Raw genomic sequence first — 23,672 nt, 5'->3', positions numbered from 1 at the left:
GATGGAGGATCCCTCCCCCTTTGGGCTTACGGCCTGGCTATTGAGCGGCAGCGTCTGAGGAAGAAGGGCTTCTCAGACAAGGTCATCGCCACTATGCTGAGAGCGAGGAAGCGCTCTACTTCTACTGCTTACGCCAGGGTTTGGCGTACCTTTGCAGCGTGGTGTGAAGCAGGCTCATTTTCTCCATTCACTGCTCCAATTTCTTCAGTGTTGGCATTCCTGCAAGAAGGTCTGGAGAAAGGCCTGTCGCTCAGTTCCCTTAAAGTCCAGGTAGCGGCCCTGGCTTGCTTCAGGGGCCGCCTGAAGGGTGCTTCCCTGGCTTCACAGCCAGATGTGGTGCGTTTTCTCAAGGGAGTTAATCACCTGCGCCCTCCTCTGCACTCGGTGGTGCCTGCGTGGAATCTCAACCTGGTGCTAAGAGCATTACAGAAGCCGCCTTTTGAACCCTTGTCGAGGGCATCTCTGAAAGACCTGACGTTGAAAGCAGTCTTTTTGGTGGCTATCACTTCAGCCAGAAGAGTTTCCGAGCTCCAGGCGCTCTCATGTCGAGAGCCTTTTCTGCAGTTCACTGAGGCAGGAGTGACTATTCGCACAGTGCCTTCCTTCCTGCCCAAGATTGTTTCTCTCTTCCAGGTGAATCAGCAGCTCTGTCTCCCTTCCTTTCGTAGGGAGGACTACCCAGAGGAATACTCTGCTCTTAAATATCTGGATGTGAGACGAGTCATCATGAGATACTTGGAAGTGACCAATGATTTCCGGAAATCGGATCATCTGTTTGTCCTGTTTGCAGGTCCTCGTAAGGGTCTGCAGGCTGCTAAGCCTACAGTGGCAAGATGGGTCAAGGAAGCCATTGCAGCGGCTTATGTGGCCGCAGGGAAGGTGCCGCCTATCCAGCTGAAGGCTCACTCCACTAGAGCTCAGGCGGCCTCGATGGCAGAGGCCGGGTCCGTCTCCTTGGAAGAGATATGCAAGGCGGCAACTTGGGCATCGGCCCATACATTCTCCAGGCATTACCGCTTGACTGTGGCGGCACGGGCGGAGGCCCGGTTTGGAGCTTCAGTGTTGAGGTCAGGGATTTCAATGTCCCGCCCTGGGTGAGTACTGCTTCGGTACATCCCACCAGTCTATGGATTGATCAGCATGATGATATGGAAGGTAAAATTATGTATCATACCTGATAATTTTCTTCCCATTAATCATAGCTGATCAATCCATAGCCCCTCCCAGATATCTGTACTGTTTATATTCTGGTTGAATTTTAGGTTCAAGTTTAGTCTTCAGTTACTTCAGGAGGACTTCGTGTTCAAGTTTTTTCACTTGGATTCTTCAAGAGTTGAGACGAGTTTGTGTTACAGTGAGCTGCTGCATTCCTCTCCCCTCCGTTTTACAGGGCTGGATTGAGACTTAAATTCTGCCGGCACTCCCTCCCGCTTCGTGCGGCTGTAGGGCAGCTTTGTACCCCTCCCGCTTCGGCGGTGTTAGGGTCAGTCAGCTCCTCCCGCGGTTGCGGTTGCAGGATAAGCCAGATCCCCCCGCATCGGCGGGTGTGGTGTCCCTCCCCCGCTCCGCGGGGATGAGCTGGACGGATTCCCCTCCCCCACTTGTGTGGGGATGAGCTGGGTTACTTCCCCTCCCCCGTTTCGGCGGTGGTGAGCTGGGCAGAGTGTCCCTTTGTGGGTGTAATTCTCTAAGTGCTGAGTCCTGCGGATGGAGCTTTGATATCGACATACTGAGGAGTTTCCGGCAGCACATGACCACATATAGGGAGGCAAAAGTTTGCTCTCTATCTCCACCTGCTGGTAGATGGACACAACCCACCAGTCTATGGATTGATCAGCTATGATTCATGGAAAGAAAATTATCAGGTATGATACATAATTTTACCTTCCTTAGCATCCCTCCGGACCGGCCCAGGATTGGACTGATGAGTTGTGCTCGCCTACCAGCAGGTGGAGACTGAGAAAAAACTCTGACTCTAGCGAGCCAATAGGAGCCCTGGTCATGTGACCGTAGCCTCAGTATTTTCTCAGTCTCCCAGCAGGTAGGAAGTGAGCCCATTAGTCTCTCTTTTTTTATATGATTCTTATCTGTGATCTGTCTTCTTTTCTGTGCCTGAGAATTATTTGTTAGCGGCTTTTCAGAAATTCTGTGCATTGTTTGCAGCCTCTGGGGTGTTACACTCGGAGGATCCGGGTCCCTCCCCCATTCCTCCCCATCTCCCTCTGGTGAAGTATTTATGGCTAATTAATTGAAAAAAAAAAAAAAAAAAAAGGAAAATATATATATATAGAGAGAGAGAGACGCAGAGGGAAGGGCCACCCTTTCTGAGGAAAGGTGTTCGCCTTTGGGAGCAGCAGCCAGTATTGTTGAGCAAAAGGAAAAGAAAAAGTTCTGTTCCCCACAGACCTAACGAGCATTCAGCTCTGTTGGTAGTAGCTGTAAAAAAGTTAAAAAAAAAACCTACAGCAAGCTGAAGGAAGGGGCACACAGATTTGACCAGAACTTGCAGTGTTTTGAATTTAATTCGATTTCTGTTGATGATTAATTTATTTAGCAAGGAAAGATAAAAACAGAAAAAAAAAAAAGATGCGCGAACCGCGCCGGCGCGTGCACGAGTTTAGCCTCTGACATGTTGGAGAAGTTGAAGAGATGCACGGTTTGTCAGCGTCGGGGGGTTAATTCCTCCAGCGCGTGTAAATACTGCACCGCGCACGAGGCTTCAGCCCCTCCGTCGGTTTCTGGGAATGGTGCGGCGGCTGGCCTTTCTTCCCCCTCGCTAACATTGGTGCCGAGTGCGGAGGCCTCAGGCGCGGTTTCGGGGGGTGGCGCGGGGAATTTGGCGCGAACGCCAGCCATTTTGTTGCCTTCTCTGAGTTCTCCTTCAGCAGCGGCGGCTGGGACCCGCGGTTCCCTGTCTTTGGGTGGTACTGACTCGGGGTCCTTGATACAGGCTGCAGGCACTCAGGGAGGGGGGTTTCCTCCTGAGTTTGTTCTGCAGATGTATCGCGCCTTTCTTATGCAAAATGACACTGCAGGGACTACAGTGCCAGGGGAGCCTGTTCGCTCTGTTCTCCCTCCTAAAAGACCCAGGGAGGGTGACTCCCAATTGGAAGTTTTTTCCCCCCAGGATCATGAGATGCCCTTGTTGGAGGAAGAAGAGGGTCTGCAGGATTTGGCAGATCACTCTTGGGAGGATTTGGCTTCCTTAGACCCAGACTCTGTGCCTTTGCCGCAGGGGGAAGACCCCTCCGTAGCTAGGGTGTTCCATAAAGAGGATTTACAGGACCTCATCTCTATGGTAGCCTCTACTTTGCATTTTGAGGATCCGCTCCCTGTCTCTGAGGTGCGGAAGATTGATGTATTGATTAAGGGGTCTAGGGCTTCCGGTAAGACTTTCCCTATGCACCAGGATATTTGGGAGGTTATTAAAGCCCAATGGGAGGCCCCGGATGCGGGTTTTCGTCCCTCCAGAGCCATGTCTCGTCTTTATCCTGTCCCGGAAGCTGATAGAGCACTACTTAACATTCCTGTGGTGGATGCCGTTGTTTCGGCTGTTACTAAGCGAAATACAGTCCCTGTGGATGGAGGTACGGCACTGCGGGATACTCAGGATAGGAGGTTAGACACTCTTCTAAAAAATAGTTTTCATGTTTCTTCTCTCGCGGTGCAGGCGGCCATCTGTGGTTCCCTGGTGGCCAGGGCTTGTTTTCGTTGGGCGGAAAAAGTTTTGGATAGATCTTCGGATGATATGGGTGCAATTGATGTGGAAGTGGCCAAGATTGAGACGGGATCTGCCTTTTTGGCTGATGCTTTATATGATCTGTTGAGGGCATCTTCTAAGTCCTTGGCCTTGGGGGTCACGGCTCGTCGCTCCCTCTGGTTGAAGGGGTGGTCGGCGGATGCGGCCTCCAAATCTAAGCTAAGTAAATTCCCTTTTCCGGGGTTCCTTCTTATTTGGATAAGTTGGTAAATTCTCTAGGTGAGGCTAAAGTTCCTTGTCTTCCGGAAGATAAGCCTCGGCTGGCTAGTCGAGGGGCGCTGTTTGGTCGGCGTACCTTTCGCCTTTTCCGTAGGTTTCAATCTGATAGGGGTCCTCAAACACAGAGGTCTCGGTTTTTTAACAGAACTCAGTCCTTTCGAGGTTACCGCAGAGGGGGTAGATTTTCTTCTGCGAATTTTCACTCCCCGTCGCGTGCTTCCCAATGAAGGTGCGAAGGGCTCTCCTCTGGTCCCTGTGGGAGCTCGTCTTTCGCAGTTTTATCAGAGGTGGGTCCACATTACTTCAGATCAGTGGGTCTTAGAAGTTATTCGAGACGGTTACGCTTTAGAGTTCGCAAGGCCTATTTCAGAAGCCTTTCTGGAGTCTCACTGTCGCTCTCGCCTCAAGGCAGCAGCGGTTCGGGATACTCTACAGAAGGTCCTGGATCTCCAGGCAATTTGTCCAGTCCCTCTGTCGGAGCAAAAGCGGGGGCGCTATTCCATTTATTTTGTCATCCCAAAGAAAGAAGATGCGTTTCGTCCCATTTTAGATCTCAAGGCCGTCAGTCGAGCTCTCAAGGTCACAAGCTTTCATATGGAGACCCTTCGCTCTGTCATAGTAGCAGTTCGCAAAGGGGAGTTTTTAACAGCATTGGATCTCACGGAAGCTTACTTGCATATTCCGATATGTCGGGCTCACCACAAGTTCTTACGTTTTGCCATTCTAGGGCAGCATTTCCAGTTTCGTGCTCTGCCGTTCGGTCTGGCGACGGCTCCGCGAACATTTACCAAGGTTATGGTAGTGGTGGCAGTGCCTCTCAGGAAACAGGGAATTCTAGTTCATCCTTATCTAGACGATTGGTTGATCAGGGCGAAGTCTTATCAGGAAAGGTGCCAGGTTACTCAACGAGTGGTAGACTTCTTGCAGTCCCTAGGGTGGGTCGTGAATGTAGCCAAGAGCAGGTTGGTTCCCTCTCAGTCGCTAGAGTATTTGGGAGTCACCTTCAACACACAAAAGGGTCGAGTCTTTCTCCCACAGGGACGGATTGTGAAGCTCCGGTCGCAGATTCTGGGGTTCCTCCAGCAGAAGGCTCCGGCCGCGAGGGATTATCTGAAAGTTCTAGGTTCGATGGCAGCAACGATAGAGGTAGTACCCTGGGCCAGGCTTCACATGAGGTCTCTTCAGTGGTCTCTGCTTTCCCGCTGGTCCTCTCAGAGAGATCCCCTCACAATGAAGTTATTCCTCCATCATCCGGAACGCAACTCTCTGGCCTGGTGGCTGCGGATAAAGAATCTCTCGGTGGGAATGCCGTTGGAGCCTCCTCGCTGGATACCGTTAACGACAGATGCCAGTCTCCGAGGCTGGGGAGCTCACTGTCTGGACAAGTACACCCAGGGGCTCTGGTCTCCGCTGGAAGCAACGCAATCCATCAACTTCTTGGAGACCAGGGCGATTCGGCTAGCTCTCCAACACTTCGGTCAGCTCCTGGAGGGCAAGGCGGTGCGAGTCCTCTCAGACAACATCTCGGCTGTGGCCTATGTCAATCACCAGGGAGGGACAAGATGTCATCTCTTGTATCAAGAGGCAGAGTCTCCTCAGCTGGGCGGAGGTTCACCTCACAGCCATATCAGCCTCGCATGTGGCAGGAATAGACAATGTGTAGGCAGATTTTCTCAGTCGCCACACGCTCGATCCCGGGGAGTGGTCCCTCTGCTATCGGACATTTCAGTTAATCGTGCAGCGCTGGGCAAAGACTCCAGAACCTTAGACTCCTTTGGGAGGAAGGCCTATCATTCCTGTATGCTCGTGGCCAAGATTCAGTCCTACCAGCTCTACACGAGCATCCATATGCGGAACAATGTGCGACAGTTGACGGGCTTGGTGGACAAGCTCCCCCCTGAGCAAGCCAAGCCGTTTCAGGAGGTGGTCAGGCAGCTGAAGGCGTGCAGAAAATTCCTGGCCAGAGGGGTGTATGACACCTTTGATGTTGCGTCCAGGGCCGCTGCTCAAGGTGTGGTGATGCGCAGACTCTCATGGCTGCGTGCCTCCGACCTGGAGAATAGGATCCAGCAGCGGATTGCGGACTCCCCTTGCCGAGCGGACAACATTTTTGGAGAGAGAGTCGAACAGGTGGTAGAACAGCTCCACCAGCGGGATAACGCTTTAGACAAATTCTCCCGCCGGCAGCCTTCAGGATCTACCTCCTCAGGTAGACGTTTTTATGGGGGAAGGAGGGCTGTTCCCTACTCTTCTGGTAAGCGTAGGTATAATCCTCCCTCTCGCCAGCCTGCGGCCCAGGCTAAGCCCCAGCGCGCTCGCTCTCGTCAGCAGCGTGCGCCTCAGCAAGGCCCCACGGCTCCCCAGCAAAAGCAGGGGACGTGCTTTTGACTGGCTCCAGCAGAGCATAGCCGACATCAACGTATCCGTGCCGGGCGATCTACTGGTCGGGGGGAGGTTGAAAATTTTTCACCAAAGGTGGCCTCTTATAACCTCCGACCGTTGGGTTCTTCAAATAGTCCGGCAAGGATACACCCTCAATTTGGCCTTGAAGCCTCCAAATTGCCCACCAGGAGCTCAGTCCTACAGCTTCCAGCACAAGCAGGTACTTGCAGAGGAACTCTCCACCCTTCTCAGCGCCAATGCGGTCGAGCCCGTGCCATCCGGGCAAGAAGGGCTGGGATTCTATTCCAGGTACTTCCTTGTGGGAAAGAAAACAGGGGGGATGCGTCCCATCCTAGATCTAAGGGCCCTGAACATATATCTGGTCAAGGAAAAGTTCAGGATGCTTTCCCTGGGCACCCTTCTTCCCATGATTCAGGAAAATGATTGGCTATGCTCTCTGGACTTGAAGGATGCCTACACGCACATCCCGAAATTGCCAGCTCACAGGCAGTATCTGCGATTTCAGCTGGGCACACGTCACTTCCAGTACTGTGTGCTACCCTTTGGGCTTGCCTCTGCGCCCAAGGTGTTCACGAAGTGCCTGGCTGTGGTAGCAGCAGCGCTTCGCAGGCTGGGAGTGCACGTGTTCCCTTATCTCGATGATTGGCTGGTGAAGAACACATCCAAGGCAGGAGCTCAGCAGTCCATGCAGATGACTATTCGACTCCTGGAGCTACTGAGGTTTGTGATAAATTATCCAAAGTCCCATCTTCTCCCAGTACAGAGACTCGAATTCATAGGAGCTCTGCTGGATTCTCGGACGGCTCGTGCCTATCTTCCGGAGACAAGGGCCAACAACCTGCTGTCCCTCATCTCCCGGGTACGAGCGTCCCAGCAGATCACAGCTCGGCAGATGTTGAGATTGCTTGGCCACATGGCCTCCACAGTTCATGTGACTCCCATGGCTCATCTTCACATGCGATCTGCTCAATGGACCCTAGCTTCCCAGTGGTTTCAGGCTGCTGGGGATATAGAGGACGTGATCCACCTGTCCACGAGTTTTCTCAAATCCCTATACTGGTGGACGATTTGGTCCAATTTGACTCTGGGACGCCCTTTCTAAATTCCTCAGCCACAAAAAGTGCTGACTACGGATGCGTCTCTCCTGGGGTGGGGAGCTCATGTCGATGGGCTTCACACCCAGGGAAGCTGGTCCCTCCAGGAACGCAATCTGCAGATCAATCTCCTGGAGTTACGAGCGGTCTGGAACGCTCTGAAGGCTTTCAGAGATCGGCTGTCCCACCAAATTATCCAAGTTCAGACAGACAACCAGGTTACCATGTATTACATCAACAGGGGGGCACCGGATCTCGCCCCCTGTGTCAGGAAGCCGTCAGCATGTGGCTGTGGGCTCGCCGTTACGGCATGTTGCTCCAAGCCACATATCTGGCAGGCGTAAACAACAGTCTGGCCGACAGGTTGAGCAGGATTATGCAACCTCACGAGTGGTCGCTCAACTCCAGAGTAGTGCGCCGGATCTTCCAGGTGTGGGGCACACCCTTGGTAGATCTCTTTGCATCTCGAGCCAACCACAAAGTCCGTCAGTTCTGTTCCAGGCTTCAGGCCCACGGCAGACTGGCATCGGATGCCTTCCTCCTGGATTGGGGGGAAGGCCTGCTGTATGCTTATCCTCCCATACCTCTGGTCGGGAAGACTTTGTTGAAACTCAAGCAAGACCGAGGCACCATGATTCTGATCGCTCCTTTTTGGCCGCGTCAGATCTGGTTCCCTCTCCTTCTGGAGTTATCCTCCGAAGAACCGTGGAGATTGGAGTGTTTTCCGACCCTCATCACACAGGACGAAGGGGCGCTTCTGCATCCCAACCTCCAGTCTCTGGCTCTCACGGCCTGGATGTTGAGGGCGTAGACTTTGCCTCTTTGGGTCTGTCGGAGGGTGTCTCCCGTGTCTTGCTTGCTTCCAGAAAAGATTCCACTAAGAGGAGTGACTTCTTTTTATGGAGGAGGTTTGCCATCTGGTGTGACAGCAAGGCCTTAGATCCTCGCTCCTGTCCTACACAGACCCTGCTTGAATACCTTTTGCACTTGTCTGAGTCCGGTCTCAAGACCAATTCTGTAAGGGTTCACCTTAGCGCATTCAGTGCATACCATTACCGTGTGGAAGGTAAGCCAATCTCAGGACAGCCTTTAGTTGTTCGCTTCATGAGAGGTTTGCTTTTGTCAAAGCCCCCCGTCAAACCTCCTACAGTGTCATGGGATCTCAACGTCGTTCTCACCCAGCTGATGAAACCTCCTTTTGAGCCACTGAACTCCTGCCATCTGAAGTACTTGACCTGGAAGGTCATTTTCTTGGTGGCAGTTACTTCAGCTCGTAGAGTCAGTGAGCTTCAGGCCCTGGTAGCCCAGGCCCCTTACACTAGATTTCATCATAATAGAGTAGTCCTCCGCACTCACCCTAAGTTCTTGCCGAAGGTAGTGTCGGAGTTCCATCTGAACCAGTCAATTGTCTTGCCAACATTGTTTCCCCGTCCGCATTCCTGCCCTGCTGAACGTCAGCTGCACACATTGGACTGCAAAAGAGCATTGGCCTTCTATCTGGAGCAGACACAGCCCAACAGACAGTCCGCCCAATTGTTTGTTTCTTTTGATCCCAACAGGAGGGGAGTGGCTGTGGGGAAATGCACCATTTCAAATTGGCTAGCAGATTGCATTTCCTTCACTTACGCCCAGGCTGGGCTGGCTCTTGAGGGTCATGTCATGGCTCATAGTGTTAGAGCCATAGCAGCGTCAGCCACTATTGAAGAGATTTGCAAGGCTGCGACGTGGTCATCTGTCCACACATTCACATCTCATTACTGCCTGCAGCAGGATACCCGACGCGACAGTCGGTTCGGGCAGTCAGTGCTTCAGAATCTGTTCGGGGTTTAGAATCCAACTCCACCCCCCCTAGGCCCATGTTTATTCTGTTCCAGGCTACACTCTCAGTTATGTTGGATAAGTTGTTAGGTCAATCTCAGTTATGTCCTCGCCGTTGCGAGGTCCAATTGACCATGTTTATTGTTTTGAGTGAGCCTGGGAGCTAGGGATACCCCATCAGTGAGAACAAGCAGCCTGCTTGTCCTCGGAGAAAGCGAATGCTACATACCTGTAGAAGGTATTCTCCGAGGACAGCAGGCTGATTGTTCTCACAAACCCGCCCGCCTCCCCTTTGGAGTTGTGTCTTCCCTTGTCTTTGTCTTGCTACATACGGGGCTGACGAACACGAGCCGGTTCGGGCGGGAAGACGGCCGCGCATGCGCGGTGCGCATGGGCGCGCGAGGACTAGCAAAGGCCTTTGCTAGTAAAGTTTCCGGTTGTAGGGGGCTGCCGTGGACGTCACCCATCAGTGAGAACAATCAGCCTGCTGTCCTCGGAGAATACCTTCTACAGGTATGTAGCATTCGCTTTAGTGGAGTTTAAACATTTGGATGGCTTCCTAAAGAAAAAGTCCGTAGACCATTATTAAAATGGACTTGGGGAAAAATCCACTGCTTATTTCTAGGGTAAGCAACATAAAATGTATTGTACTGTTTTGGGATCTTGCTGGGTACTTATGACCTGGATTGACTACTGTTGGAAATAGGATGCTGGGCTTGATGGACCTTCTGTCTGTCCCAGTATGACAATACTTATGTACTTAAGGGCAGTCAGGTCAAGATATAACAAATGGTCTTTGCTGTTATTTACTATGTTTTTGTTGGGAGAGAAACCCAATCCTAAATGACCAAATTTCATTCTTTTTATGTTATCTTTATTAATTTTACAATATATACCAACAAATCGTTTATTGTTTATTTACTATACTGTTTCTAATTGCATTCACAAAACAGAACGGTTTACATCTTAAAATAAAATATCATTTAAAAAACATATAAGAAATCCATTGAGATAAACCGGAAATTATGAAATATGACATTAAAAACATTTTTTGAACAATAAAGGAAAAAGTAGTAAACATTTGTCCACAATAAATGCAAAAGGATCCTAGAAATAGAAATTAAATTAACAAGTAAAATTCCAAAAATAAATCCCAAGACTATCATATACCCATAAAGCTCACCCCAGCCTGCCCGTACAGCTTGCAATATGGGACTATACTATGATATTTGTTTCCTCTTTAGCAACAAGAAATTCTTCTAGTTGCTTGGATTAAAAAATAAAAATTGTTTATCCTGAAATATCACAATACATAAACAAGGAAATTGGAGTTAAAAATTTGTTTTACATCCCCTTTGGCGCCCTTTTTAGTTCCCTGTACAGCCAAACCACTTGTTTATTGAAACAGTGTACTGAAATCACGGCAAACCTTTCTCACCATTCAAAAATGTAAGTAATCTCGGTTCTATGCCATACTACTGATATCATTAAGGGCTTCTTTTACAAAGCTGCACTAGCAATTCCCATGTGGCAAATGAGAGGAAGCCCATACCTGACTGTAGCTGTTACAGTTCACACACATACAGTGGAGACACATGCAGTAAGGCATTGCTGCATTCCTCTGGGCTTGCCTAACCTAGCTGTGCTCTGGGGTTTTATACTTCCTGGACCATGCCCTTCTGGCTCTGCTCCTTCCATGTCACTTCCCCCCTGGTGGACACTGTGAGGGAACATTCTTAAGGGAAAATGGCAGTGACCTATTGACTCCCTCACAGGTACTTTACTTTTTTGATTCTTGTAAGCAAACGGCTCAAAACTTGATAGAATGTAGTTCATAGAATCTGGGTGAAAACAGGACTAGGAAATCCTTTCAGGATGTACCTCTCTCATTACTGCCATTTTTATATCCTACATAATTAATGTGAACACTTTGAAGACTTAATTCAGGTCATTGTCTATAGAAGGCAAAAATGATGCTGGAATCCTTTACCTTCAGTTGAAATGTTTCATGATGTTAATTTATGCAGATTAAAGGAACGAAAGGACAAGTAACAAGAGCAGAGATACTTCAGTCTGGCCTTCGGGAACTACTAAATGCCCTTTTCTCTAATCCTGTGGACAGTAACTTAATTTGTGCAGTGAAACTCCTGAAGGTAGGAAGAAATATAAATTTCTTGCTATTTTCCTTGTATCTTCACAGTATATATTGTAATACTTGTTTTGTTCTGTTAAATTTGATGTTTTTAATGATTAAAAAGTCATGTGATAGAAGGCAGTGTCCTATTGTGGATTTAAGAACTGGTTAAAAAATACAAAACAGAGAGTAGGGTTAAATGGTAAATATTCTCAGTGGAGAAGGGTAAATAGAGGGGTTCCCCAGGGCTCTGTCCTGGGACCACTACTTAGTAATATATTTATAAATTATCTGGTAACAGAAATAACAAGTGAAGTGATCAGATTTTGCTGATGACAATATGGTGTTATTTTGGAAGCTCTGTTCTTAGATGTCCAAATCCTGATTATATAAAGCCAGGATATGGACATCTAACACTGCAGTACATCCATATGGCAAGGGAGCATAGCCTGGGCGGGATTAGTGAGGGTCTAAAATATGGATATCCAACTCTGATCACAGAAGGAGAAGGGACATTCATGTCCAAAAAATGGACATTGTTATGTCCAGGTTACAGAAAGGTGCTCTGATTGTGCATCTGTTCACTGAAGGGATTAAGGCACGACTCCACCTTAATCCCCCAGTGGTTGCTGTCCCCTTTTTCCCCTGAATGTGAAACCCGCAAAGAATACTAGGCTGTATGACAGCCTCAGGTATCGTGGACATTATTATCAGAGCAGCATGCAGATCTGATTATCCTAATGGGTTAGTGCAGTGGACTGAACCAAGGGACCTAGGTTCAAATCCCAGTTTAGCTAGTTTTTTTTTCACATTGTGAGCCTGCTAGGAACAAAAGAATATCTACTGTACCTGAATATATGAGATACCTGCAAGCCTGAAGATTATTGGAGTGGTGTACATTAAGATACAGTAGGTATTTTTCTGTTCATGGAGTGCTCACAGTAAAAAAAAAAAAAAAACAGCTGAAGTTGGTTTTGAACCTGGGTCTCACTCTTTTTTTTTATTTTTTTATTTTTTTTAAATTTTACAAAAGAACTTCAGTTATAATCAAATTGTAAAGGAAAACAAGCAGTTATGTCAAAGAATACAAAAGAAAAAGGTAATATTAATCAGGAATTAATTAACATTCCTCCTTGACATTAGACCTCACCAGAGAGAAAACAAGATCAATATACCAAAGGAAGATGGTCTAAATTCAAGAAATAAGTAACAAAGTATCATGAGTAGTCCCAGCTGAAAAGTATTAAAGGTCCAGTTAAACTAAGGCTTTGATATTCCAACAGTACCAGCCCCCTTGCCCTCCAAAGAGAAAAGAAGTTGTGAAGAATCATAAAATACATATTTAGCATTATCTAAAGAAACAGAACATTTAGGGGATAATGTAATTGAAACTTTGCTCCCAAAGAAGGTACTTTGGGGGGGGGGGGGTGGCGGTAAGACAAAAATCTTACACTCCTGGTCTGAGTCCATCTACAAACATCTGGAAAAAATGAAATTTTCCCACCCATAAAAACACATCCATTAGCACACAAGAATAATCAAAGTAGTGTTTCTTTATCTTGCATAGAAACAAAGGAAACAATGAAAGTAGATCTCTCAACAGGTTCTTAAACTGACCTCTCCAATACAGCAGAAATATCAAGTCTATCTGATGAAACTTTCTCCAATTTACATTCCCCTCCTTGGTGTTTCACAGTAATAAAATAGATTTTATGGAGAGGTGGATAGGCAAATTAGGTGGATAGGCAGGTAAGGGAAGTAGGGACTTCCTGTTGTTGTTTTCCTTCTGCAACCCAGGGGGATCATAAGCACATAGGCCCTACGGGGGAGTAGATGGACGAGATGAGTCTTCTAGAATTATGTGTGGGATTGGGGGGGAGGAGTGGAATTATTATTGGACTTACTTTTGTATTTGCGTTGAAAGTGGCGAGTGGGACAGCAGGGAGGGGGAGGAAATAGAAATTGGATTTGGTTTTCCAAATGTATTGCATCCTGAGAATGTACTGCATGCATCCTGTTTGTATATGGATTTCTCAATAAAAAATATTTCACATAAATGCAAGAATCTTGAATTTTCCTAAAGTACTGACAACCTCTCCTATGGAATTGTGAGAGAGGTTAATATTATTGTTTTCCATTTCTGAACTTTTTGTGATGTATGGTGGTGTGAGATGAGGCAGATCCGGGGGGGAAGACTTCTTGAAAAGATGTGTTTTCAGGTTTTTTATGAATTGTAGGTAGTTTTCTGTGAGTTTCAGGTTTTGGGTAGTGAGTTCCAAAGTTGTGTGCCTGTAAAGGAGAGGCTGGTGGCATGTGAAGATTAGTATTTTATACCTTTGCAATTGGGGTAGTTCTCGTCACGTTTCTTAATGGTAGATCGATAAGTTCTGTCATGTAATCTGGTGCGAGTCCGTAGATGATTCTGTGGACTATTGTGCATATTTTGAATGTTATGCGAGCATTAATAGGAAGTCAGTGTAAGCTTCTTAGGAGGGGTTTCGTGCTTTTAATGTTGAGCACCTGATTCTCAAAGTGAACATATTCCAAACACTATAGTGAAAATAAAATGATTTTTTTTCTACCTTTGTTGTCTGGTGACTATTTTTCTGATCATGCTGGCCCAGTATCCGATTCTGCTGCTATCTGTCCTCTTAACTCGGTTTCCAGGGCTTCCTTTCCATTTATTTCTTTCCTTTCCTCCTTTCTTCTTCATTTCTGGTCCTCAGCTTCTGCCTATTTTCTTCATCCATGTGCAGTTTTCTCCTCTCTTCCTTTTCCCTCATCTCATCTCCTTCCTCACTCTTTTCTCCCCTCCATCCATGTCCAGCATTTCTTCTCTCTCCCCTCCTCTCCCCTGCCCTGCATGCACCCATGTCCAGCAGTGACCCTCCTTTCCCCTGACCTGCATGCACCCATGTCCAGCAGTGACCCTCCTCTCCCCTGCCCTGCATGCACCCATACCCAGCGACCCCCTCCATCCACCCATGCCCAGCAGCGACTCCCTTTTCCCCCCTGCCACCCCCTCCTGAGTTGTTTGGCGAATTCTTCTCCTCCCTCCCTCCCGATCTGGTCCTTCACCGCCCACTTGTTCTTTGAATTCTTTGGGGCAGGCAGTCTTGCCTGCCTGCTTCCGGCGCTGACTGTCCCCCGCTGCCGATTCGCGCTTCAAAATGGCCGCCGGGACTTCAGCAGAAGTCTCGCGAGGCCGCCTCTGGAAGTCTCGGCGGCCATTTTTAAAGTCAGTGCTGGAAGCAGGCAGGCAAGACTGCCTGCCCCGAAGAATTCAAAAAACAAGCGGGCGGTGAGGCGGATCCGGAGGGAGGGAGGAGAGCCAGAGCCGGCTCGCAATTTTCAACAACCGGCTTGCAAGCCGGAAGAAAATTTAACAACTGGCTCTTGCGAGCCAGTTCCAGCACACCACTGCTCATTATACACAATTGGCTCAGAAAATGGCGGTGGCATTCATCCACCTCTGTTTATCCATTTCAGCTGACTTGAACAGCCAGTCAGTTTAAATTAAAGGTTTCCACTCCAGTTCTTCATTTAAAACCCCTGGACATTGCTATATTAACCCGTTAGTGCCCAACGTTCCCATGTCAATTTGTTCCCATATGGCGCTTGTATATCCATCTCTATTCTTTATAGTTCATTTACCATTCATACGTTATTAATGCCTCTTTTTCTTGGCTTAATGATTACCTCCTCTTTTCAACAATATTATGCAGTGGACATGTAAGTGGAATATTAAATGCAGTGTAATTTCCATATCAAACCTTTTAGCTTCCTCTTATTATAAGTGTTCTGACTATTGGATAGCATAGCTAATCTTGTGATTTTAATGTTTTTCATTCTTTGAAGTAGGAATTCCATTTTTTTTTATTATTCTTTCCAACCCAACGAAAGTTGGAAATTAGATAGAAGAGGTCAAGAAATGTGTGCCTGGGGGCAAAACATCTCTCCAAATATTAAACAGAATGGAACAAAACTTGGCATGGAGGGAATGCAAGTGAGAAGACATATTGAGTTAAAAATGGGCCATATCAGACCAGGAGTTCCAGAGAAATACCCCCCCCCCCCCCAAAAAAAAAAAAAATGGCCTACCTCATTTCTGTTGGAAAAGAACTTTAAGCTTCTACAGCAGTGGTTCCCAAACTTGATCCTGGAGACACCCCTGCCAGTCAGGTTTTCAGGATATTTTGAATGAATATTCATAACTTATTCTGGTTACTCAATTCCAGTATGGTTACAATAATTTAATACAATAATATCCCAATAACCATGCAATCAGTGTAACTCACTTTATTCAATATAAACATATCAATTTAGACACTTAAGTCCTTAAAACGTATCACTCATTCATCAATCTGCTTTCACTCCTCTTTATCTATATTAAAATCTCACATACTCAGAGCCTAAACCCACTGTGAAAAAATATATCATATACAGTGGGGGAAATAAGTATTTGATCCCTTGCTGATTTTGTAAGTTTGCCCACTGACAAAGACATGAGCAGCCCATAATTGAAGGGTAGGTTATTGGTAACAGTGAGAGATAGCACATCACAAATTAAATCCGGAAAATCACATTGTGGAAAGTATATGAATTTATTTGCATTCTGCAGAGGGAAATAAGTATTTGATCCCCCACCAACCAGTAAGAGATCTGGCCCCTACAGACCAGGTAGATGCTCCAAATCAACTCGTTACCTGCATGACAGACAGCTGTCGGCAATGGTCACCTGTATGAAAGACACCTGTCCACAGACTCAGTGAATCAGTCAGACTCTAACCTCTACAAAATGGCCAAGAGCAAGGAGCTGTCTAAGGATGTCAGGGACAAGATCATACACCTGCACAAGGCTGGAATGGGCTACAAAACCATCAGTAAGACGCTGGGCGAGAAGGAGACAACTGTTGGTGCCATAGTAAGAAAATGGAAGAAGTACAAAATGACTGTCAATCGACAAAGATCTGGGGCTCCACGCAAAATCTCACCTCGTGGGGTATCCTTGATCATGAGGAAGGTTAGAAATCAGCCTACAACTACAAGGGGGGAACTTGTCAATGATCTCAAGGCAGCTGGGACCACTGTCACCACGAAAACCATTGGTAACACATTACGACATAACGGATTGCAATCCTGCAGTGCCCGCAAGGTCCCCCTGCTCCGGAAGGCACATGTGACGGCCCGTCTGAAGTTTGCCAGTGAACACCTGGATGATGCCGAGAGTGATTGGGAGAAGGTGCTGTGGTCAGATGAGACAAAAATTGAGCTCTTTGGCATGAACTCAACTCGCCGTGTTTGGAGGAAGAGAAATGCTGCCTATGACCCAAAGAACACCGTCCCCACTGTCAAGCATGGAGGTGGAAATGTTATGTTTTGGGGGTGTTTCTCTGCTAAGGGCACAGGACTACTTCACCGCATCAATGGGAGAATGGATGGGGCCATGTACCGTACAATTCTGAGTGACAACCTCCTTCCCTCCGCCAGGGCCTTAAAAATGGGTCGTGGCTGGGTCTTCCAGCACGACAATGACCCAAAACATACAGCCAAGGCAACAAAGGAGTGGCTCAGGAAGAAGCACATTAGGGTCATGGAGTGGCCTAGCCAGTCACCAGACCTTAATCCCATTGAAAACTTATGGAGGGAGCTGAAGCTGCGAGTTGCCAAGCGACAGCCCAGAACTCTTAATGATTTAGAGATGATCTGCAAAGAGGAGTGGACCAAAATTCCTCCTGACATGTGTGCAAACCTCATCATCAACTACAGAAGACGTCTGACCGCTGTGCTTGCCAACAAGGGTTTTGCCACCAAGTATTAGGTCTTGTTTGCCAGAGGGATTAAATACTTATTTCCCTCTGCAGAATGCAAATAAATTCATATACTTTCCACAATGTGATTTTCCGGATTTAATTTGTGATGTGCTATCTCTCACTGTTACCAATAACCTACCCTTCAATTATGGGCTGCTCATGTCTTTGTCAGTGGGCAAACTTACAAAATCAGCAAGGGATCAAATACTTATTTCCCCCACTGTATAATATCCTATCATTTACAATCCAAGACCAAACCCTTCCTAATCCTTTCACTACAATAATAACCACATTATGATACTCCAATATGTCATACGATGTTTAATACATATACAAATTATTCTTTAATTAGTGTCCAATGTTCCCGTAATAAGCCATACGGGAACAGATTGATGGGAACATTGGACACTAAAGGGTTAAGATCTTTCTTCAACCAGATGATGATCGTGTCTGTTGTTTCTTCATAATATGTAAAATTTTGGTGTTTATGTAAAAAGTGGATTAAATCTTCATCATTTAGATGCTTCATTGCATGCAACTTCAGTAATTTTCTTCTTTAAAGTATATTTCCAATAACAATCTTTTATTCACAAATGTCAGCTGCTCCTTTCACTTCTAGATCGATCTTGTTGTATGTGTCTGATTCATTCAATCTGTTAAAACCCGACAGTCCTGTGTTTCGCTGTCTAGTGTCATCAGGAGTTTAACTTAAGAACATTTTCTCATATTTACGGACACAAATCCAGGAGGCACTCCAGTTCCGGTAGTGAGAGCAATGGTGCCGGCGTAGTCTTAGGAAAGAATAATTTGTATATATTGTAACATTGTATGACATATTGGAATATCACAATTTGATTGTTGTTGTAGTGAAAGGAATAGGAAGGGTTGGGTCTTGGATTACATAAGTATAACTACTACTACTTAACATTTCTAAAGCGCTACTAGGGTTACGCGGCGCTGTACAGTTTAAACAAAAAAGGATAGTCCCTGCTCAAAGGAGCTTCCAATCTAAAGGACGAAATGTCAAGTTGGGGCAGTCTAGATATCCTGGATGGAGGTATAATGGTTATGTGCCGAAGGCGACATTGAAGAGGTGGGCTTTGAGTAAGGATTTGAAGATGGGCAGGGAGGGGGCTTGGCATATGGGCTCAGGGAGTTTATTCCAAGCATAGGGTGAGGCGAGGCAGAAAGGGCGGAGCCTGGAGTTGGCGGTGGTGGTGGAGGAGGGATTTGACCTGTGAGCGGAGGTTTCAGGTAGGAACGTAAGGGAAGATGAGGGTAGAGAGGTAATGAGGGGCTGCAGATCGAGTGCATTTGTAGGTAAGTAGGAGAAGCTTGAACTGTATGCGGTACCTGATCGGAAGCCAGTGAAGTGACTTGAGGAGAGGGGTGATATGAGCATATTGGTCCTGACGGAAGATAAGACATGCAGCAGAGTTCTGAATGGATTGAAGGGGGATAGATGGCTAAGTGGGAGGCCAGTGAGGAGTAGGTTGCAGTAGTCAAGGCGAGAGGTAATGAGAGAGTGGACGAGTGTTTGGGTGGTGTGCTCAGAGAGGAAAGGGCGAATTTTGCTGATGTTATAGAGAAAGAAGTGACAGGTCTTGGCTATCTGCTGGATATGCACAGAGAATGAGAGGGAGGAGTCGAAGATGACTCTGAGGTTGCGGGCAGATGAGACGGGGAGGATGAGGGTGTTATCAACTGAGATAGAAAGTGGAGGGAAAGGAGAAGTGGGTTTGGGTGGAAAAACAATAAGCTCGGTCTTAGCCATGTTCAGTTTCAGGTGGCGGTTGGACATCCAGGCAACAATGTCAGATAGGCAGGCCGATACTTTGGCCTGGGTTTCCCCAGTGATTTCCGGTGTGGAGAGATAAAGCTGGGTGTCGTCAGCATAAAGATGATATTGGAAACCATGGGATGAGATCAGCGAGCCTAGGGAAGAGGTGTAGATTGAAAAAAAGAAGGGGTCCAAGGACAGATCCCTGAGGAACTCCAACAGGGATCTGTCCTTGGACTCCTTCTTTTTTTCAATCTACAGCTCTTCCCTGGGCTCGCTGATCTCATCCCATGGCCATATTGGGACAAGATCCATCAACCCAGCATCCCGTTTCCAACAGTGGCCAATCCAGATCACAAATACCTGGCAAGGTCCCAAAAAAGTACAAAACATTTTATGCTGCTTATCCCAGAAATAAGCAGTAAATTTGCCCCATGGACTTCGTTTCAAATATATGTGTATCTAACTCCAGTACACTAGTATTAGGAGACATTAACCTTCACCTTGAAGACCCAAACTCTACCAACGCACGAGAATGCAAGGACTTCCTTCATCTATGTGATCTTACATGGCCACACATGCAAACAACCCACGCAAAGGGTCATACACTCGATCGCTTCTCACACAAACTGTCCACTGATCAAAACCTAACCATAACACAAACTAGATGGACAGAAACACCATGGACCGACTATTACAAGCTAAACCTATCCCTAAAATGGCGAAAAAGGGGAGCTCTCAACTCATGAGAACACACAACTCACACCACGAGAGGCCAAATAGACCCGGACACTTTCTGGGAATAGATATACAACAACGATTGGACAGCACAAACGGATTCCATATATTACCTCTCAGAATGGGATAAAAGATGCAGACACATTCTAGACGAAATAGCACCCTTACAAACAAGAACTTCACTTAGACACAACTCGATACCGTGGTTCAATGAAGAACTGAAAAAACTGAAAACACAATCTAGGAAACTGGAATGCGCATGGAAAAAAAATAAAAAAACAAACACACACTCAATGCATGGAAATAACTACAAAGGAAATACAAATACGCAAGAAGGCAGACCAAAAGGTCGTACTACAAAACCAAAATTAGACCAGACTACAAAAGCATGAAGAAATTATACCATCTCGTGAACAAACTACTAGATACAACGCCGGTCACCACAACTAACACTGACATCCCATCTGCAGATAACTTTGCTAAATATTTCAGTGAAAAAATCGTAAACCTACGCAAAACCCTACCTCAGAACCTCATGGACATAGATAACTTCTTTAATGGTCTAGACCCAACCCCTGGTGAATACCCTGCTGATCGAATATGGTCAAATTTCGCGCTCCTCAGCGCCGACACAGTTACCCGGGCAATTAAAAAATACTCCCAATAGCCACTGTCAACTGGACACCTGCCCCAGCTACCTAATACAGTCTGCCCCCCATCGCTTCATAATGGATCTCGCATCCCACTTAAACTTCATGCTTCAGCACAGTATCTACCCTAAAGAAAAAGGCAACATCCTGCTCACCCAAATACCAAAAGACACCAAGAAAAATACAAACGACATTACCAACTACCGCCCAGTAGCATCTATCCCATTAGTAGTCAAACTAATGGAAGGACTGGTGACCAATCAACTCAATGACCTCATAAGCAAATTCACTATACTACATGAGTGACCATCAAGATTTCGACCCCTACACAGCACTACTTACTCTCCTAACCAAATTCAAGCAGGAAATAGCACTAGGCAAGAGCATTCTCCTCCTCCAATTTGGCATGTCAAGTGCGTTCGACATGGTTAACCATAACATACTGCTAAGACTCCTAGAATACATCTGAATCGGTGGTGGCACTCTCAATTGGGTCAAGGGTTTTCTAACCACAAGAACATATCAAGTGAAATGAAAAACAAACATATCATCACCATGGAAACCAGACTGCGGAGTACCACAAGGATCACCACTATCACCGATCATTTTCAATCTTATGATGACTCCACTAGCCAAGACCTTATCCACCCAAGGCCTTAACCCATTTATCTACGCTAATGATGTTACACTATATATCCCCTACAAACATGATTTGGCAGAAATCACCAACCAAATCGAGCTCAGCTTAAACATCATGAACTCATGGGCAAATGTATTTCAATTAAAACTCAATACAGAAAAAACACACTGCCTCATCATCTCATCCCAATACAATACATACAAACCCACAAACATTAACACCCCAGGATACACCCTCCCTATCTCAGACAACCTGAAAATTCTCAGAGTAACAATCGACAGTAACCTCTCACTAGAGACCCAAGCGAAATCCACCATAGAGAAAATGTTTTTCTCAATGTGAAAACTGAAATGCGTGAAACCATTCTTCCCGAGGGAAATATTTCGTAATCTGATACAATCAATGCTATAAAGTCACGCAGACTACTGTAATGGAATCTATGCGGGATGCAAGGATTAAATCATTAAAAAAACTCCAGACCATCCAAAACACAGCAGCCAGGCTTATATTTGGAAAAACGCGTTTTGACAGCACCAAACCACTCCAAGAAAAACTGCACTGGCCACTAGTCAAAGAACGTATCACAGACCTTTATGTAAGGAGAGTAAATAAAAGCAAGAGAAAAAGGAAACAGATATGGTTCTCAAAGCAAGTGGCTGAGAAAATAAAGATTAAAGAGTTAGCGTTCCAGAAATATAGAAAATCTCAAGAGGAGGAACACAGGGAGGAATACCGGATGAAACTGAAAGAAGCCAAGAGAGAGGTACGTCTGGCGAAGGCGCAAGCTGAAGAACAAATGGCTAGAAATGTAAGGAGGGGAGACAAAAACTTCTTCAGGTATATTAGTGAAAGGAGAGAGACTATAAAGGGAATTGTGAGACTAAAAGATACAACGAAACGCTATGTAGAAAATGATGAAGAAAAAGCCAATTTGCTAAATAGATACTTTTGTTCTGTTTTTACTGAAGAAAATCCTAGAGAAGGACTGGCAAAAGTACACCTGAGAATGAGGTGGATAGAGCACCGTTCACGGAAGAGAGTGTGTATCAACAACTTGGAAAGCTAAAGGTGGACAAAGCCATGGGACCGGACGGGATCCACCCCAGAATACTGAGGGAGCTCAGAGAGGTTCTGGCGGGTCCTCTTAAAGATTTGTTTAATAAATCCTTGGAGACGGGAGAGGTTCCGAGGGATTGGAAAACGGCGGAGGTGGTCCCTCTTCACAAAAGTGGTGATAGGGAAGAAGCTGGAAACTACAGGCCGGTAAGCCTCACTTCGGTTATTGGAAAAGTAATGGAAGCCATGCTGAAGGAAAGGATAGTGAATTTCCTGGAAGCCAATAAGTTGCAAGATCCGAGACAACATGGTTTCACCAAAGGGAAATCGTGCCAAACGAATCTCATTGAATTCTTTGACTGGGTGACAGGAGAATTAAATCAAGGACGTGCTATGGACGTAATCTACTTAGATTTCAGCAAGGCTTTTGACACGGTTCCCCACAGGAGGCTCTTAAATAAACTAGACGGGCTGAAGATAGGACCCGAAGTGGTAAACTGGATTGGGAATTGGTTGACGGGCAGACGCCAGAGGGTGGTGGTGAATGGAGTTCGCTGGGAGGAGGGAAAGGTGAGTAGTGGAGTGCCTCAGGGATCGTTGCTGGGGGAGATTCTGTTCAATATATTTGTGAGTGACATTGCCGAAGGGTTACAAGGTAAAGTTTGCCTTTTTGCAGATGACACCAAGATTTGCAACAGAGTGGACACCCCAGAGGGAGTGGAAAACATGAAAAAAGATCTGAAGAAACTAGAAGAATGGTCTAAGGTTTGGCAATTAAAATTGAATGCGAAGAAATGCAAAGTGATGCACTTAGGGAGTAGAAATCCAAGGGAGACGTATGTGTTAGGTGGGGAGAGTCTGATAAGCACGGATGGGGAGAGGGATCTTGGGGTGAAAGTATCTGAGGACCTGAAGGCGACGAAACAGTGCGACAAGGCGGTGGCCGTAGCTAGAAGATTGCTAGGCTGTATAGAGAGAGGAGTGACCAGCAGAAGAAAGGAGGTTTTAATGCCCCTGTATAAGACGTTGGTGAGGCCCCACCTGGAGTATTGTGTTCAGTTTTGGAAGCCGTATCTTGCGAAGGATGTTAAAAAAATGGAAGCGGTGCAAAGAAAAGCTACGAGGATGGTATGGGATTTGCATTCCAAGACGTATGAAGAGAGACTTGCTGACCTGAACATGTATACCCTGGAGGAAAGGAGGAACAGGGGTGATATGATACAGACGTTCAAATATTTGAAAGGTATTAATCCGCAAACGAATCTTTTCCAGAGATGGGAAGGCGGTAGAACGAGAGGACATGAAATGAGATTGAAGGGGGGCAGACTCAGAAAAGATGTCAGGAAGTATTTTTTCACGGAGAGGGTGGTGGACGCTTGGAATGCCCTCCTGCGGGAGGTGGTGGAGATGAAAACGGTAACGGAGTTCAAACATGCGTGGGATATGCATAAAGGAATCCTGTGCAGAAGGAATGGATCCTCAGAAGCTTAGCTGAAATTGGGTGGCGGAGCAGGTGGGGGGAAGAGTGGTTGGTGGTTGGGAGGCTAGGATAGGGGAGGGCAGACTT

General features: G+C 46.5%; 1 protein-coding gene across 2 annotated transcripts in view; it reads left to right on the top strand.

Annotated features, from left to right (window-relative positions):
• Positions 1–23,672, top strand: part of PAIP1 (poly(A) binding protein interacting protein 1) — a 185,932-nt gene that overhangs the window by 112,129 nt on the left and 50,131 nt on the right. For both annotated transcript variants that reach the window (XM_030193105.1, XM_030193104.1), the window contains one exon: positions 11,322–11,447. In XM_030193105.1, coding sequence (XP_030048965.1) covers positions 11,322–11,447 — 126 coding nt within the window. The remainder of the gene's footprint in view (positions 1–11,321; positions 11,448–23,672) is intronic.

Source organism: Microcaecilia unicolor, chromosome 2 (genome assembly GCF_901765095.1).
Source record: "Microcaecilia unicolor chromosome 2, aMicUni1.1, whole genome shotgun sequence".
In the NCBI taxonomy this organism is placed as follows: Eukaryota; Metazoa; Chordata; class Amphibia; order Gymnophiona; family Siphonopidae; genus Microcaecilia; species Microcaecilia unicolor.
Note: the sequence above shows the minus strand (reverse complement) of the source record. Positions and strands in the feature narration are given on the sequence as shown.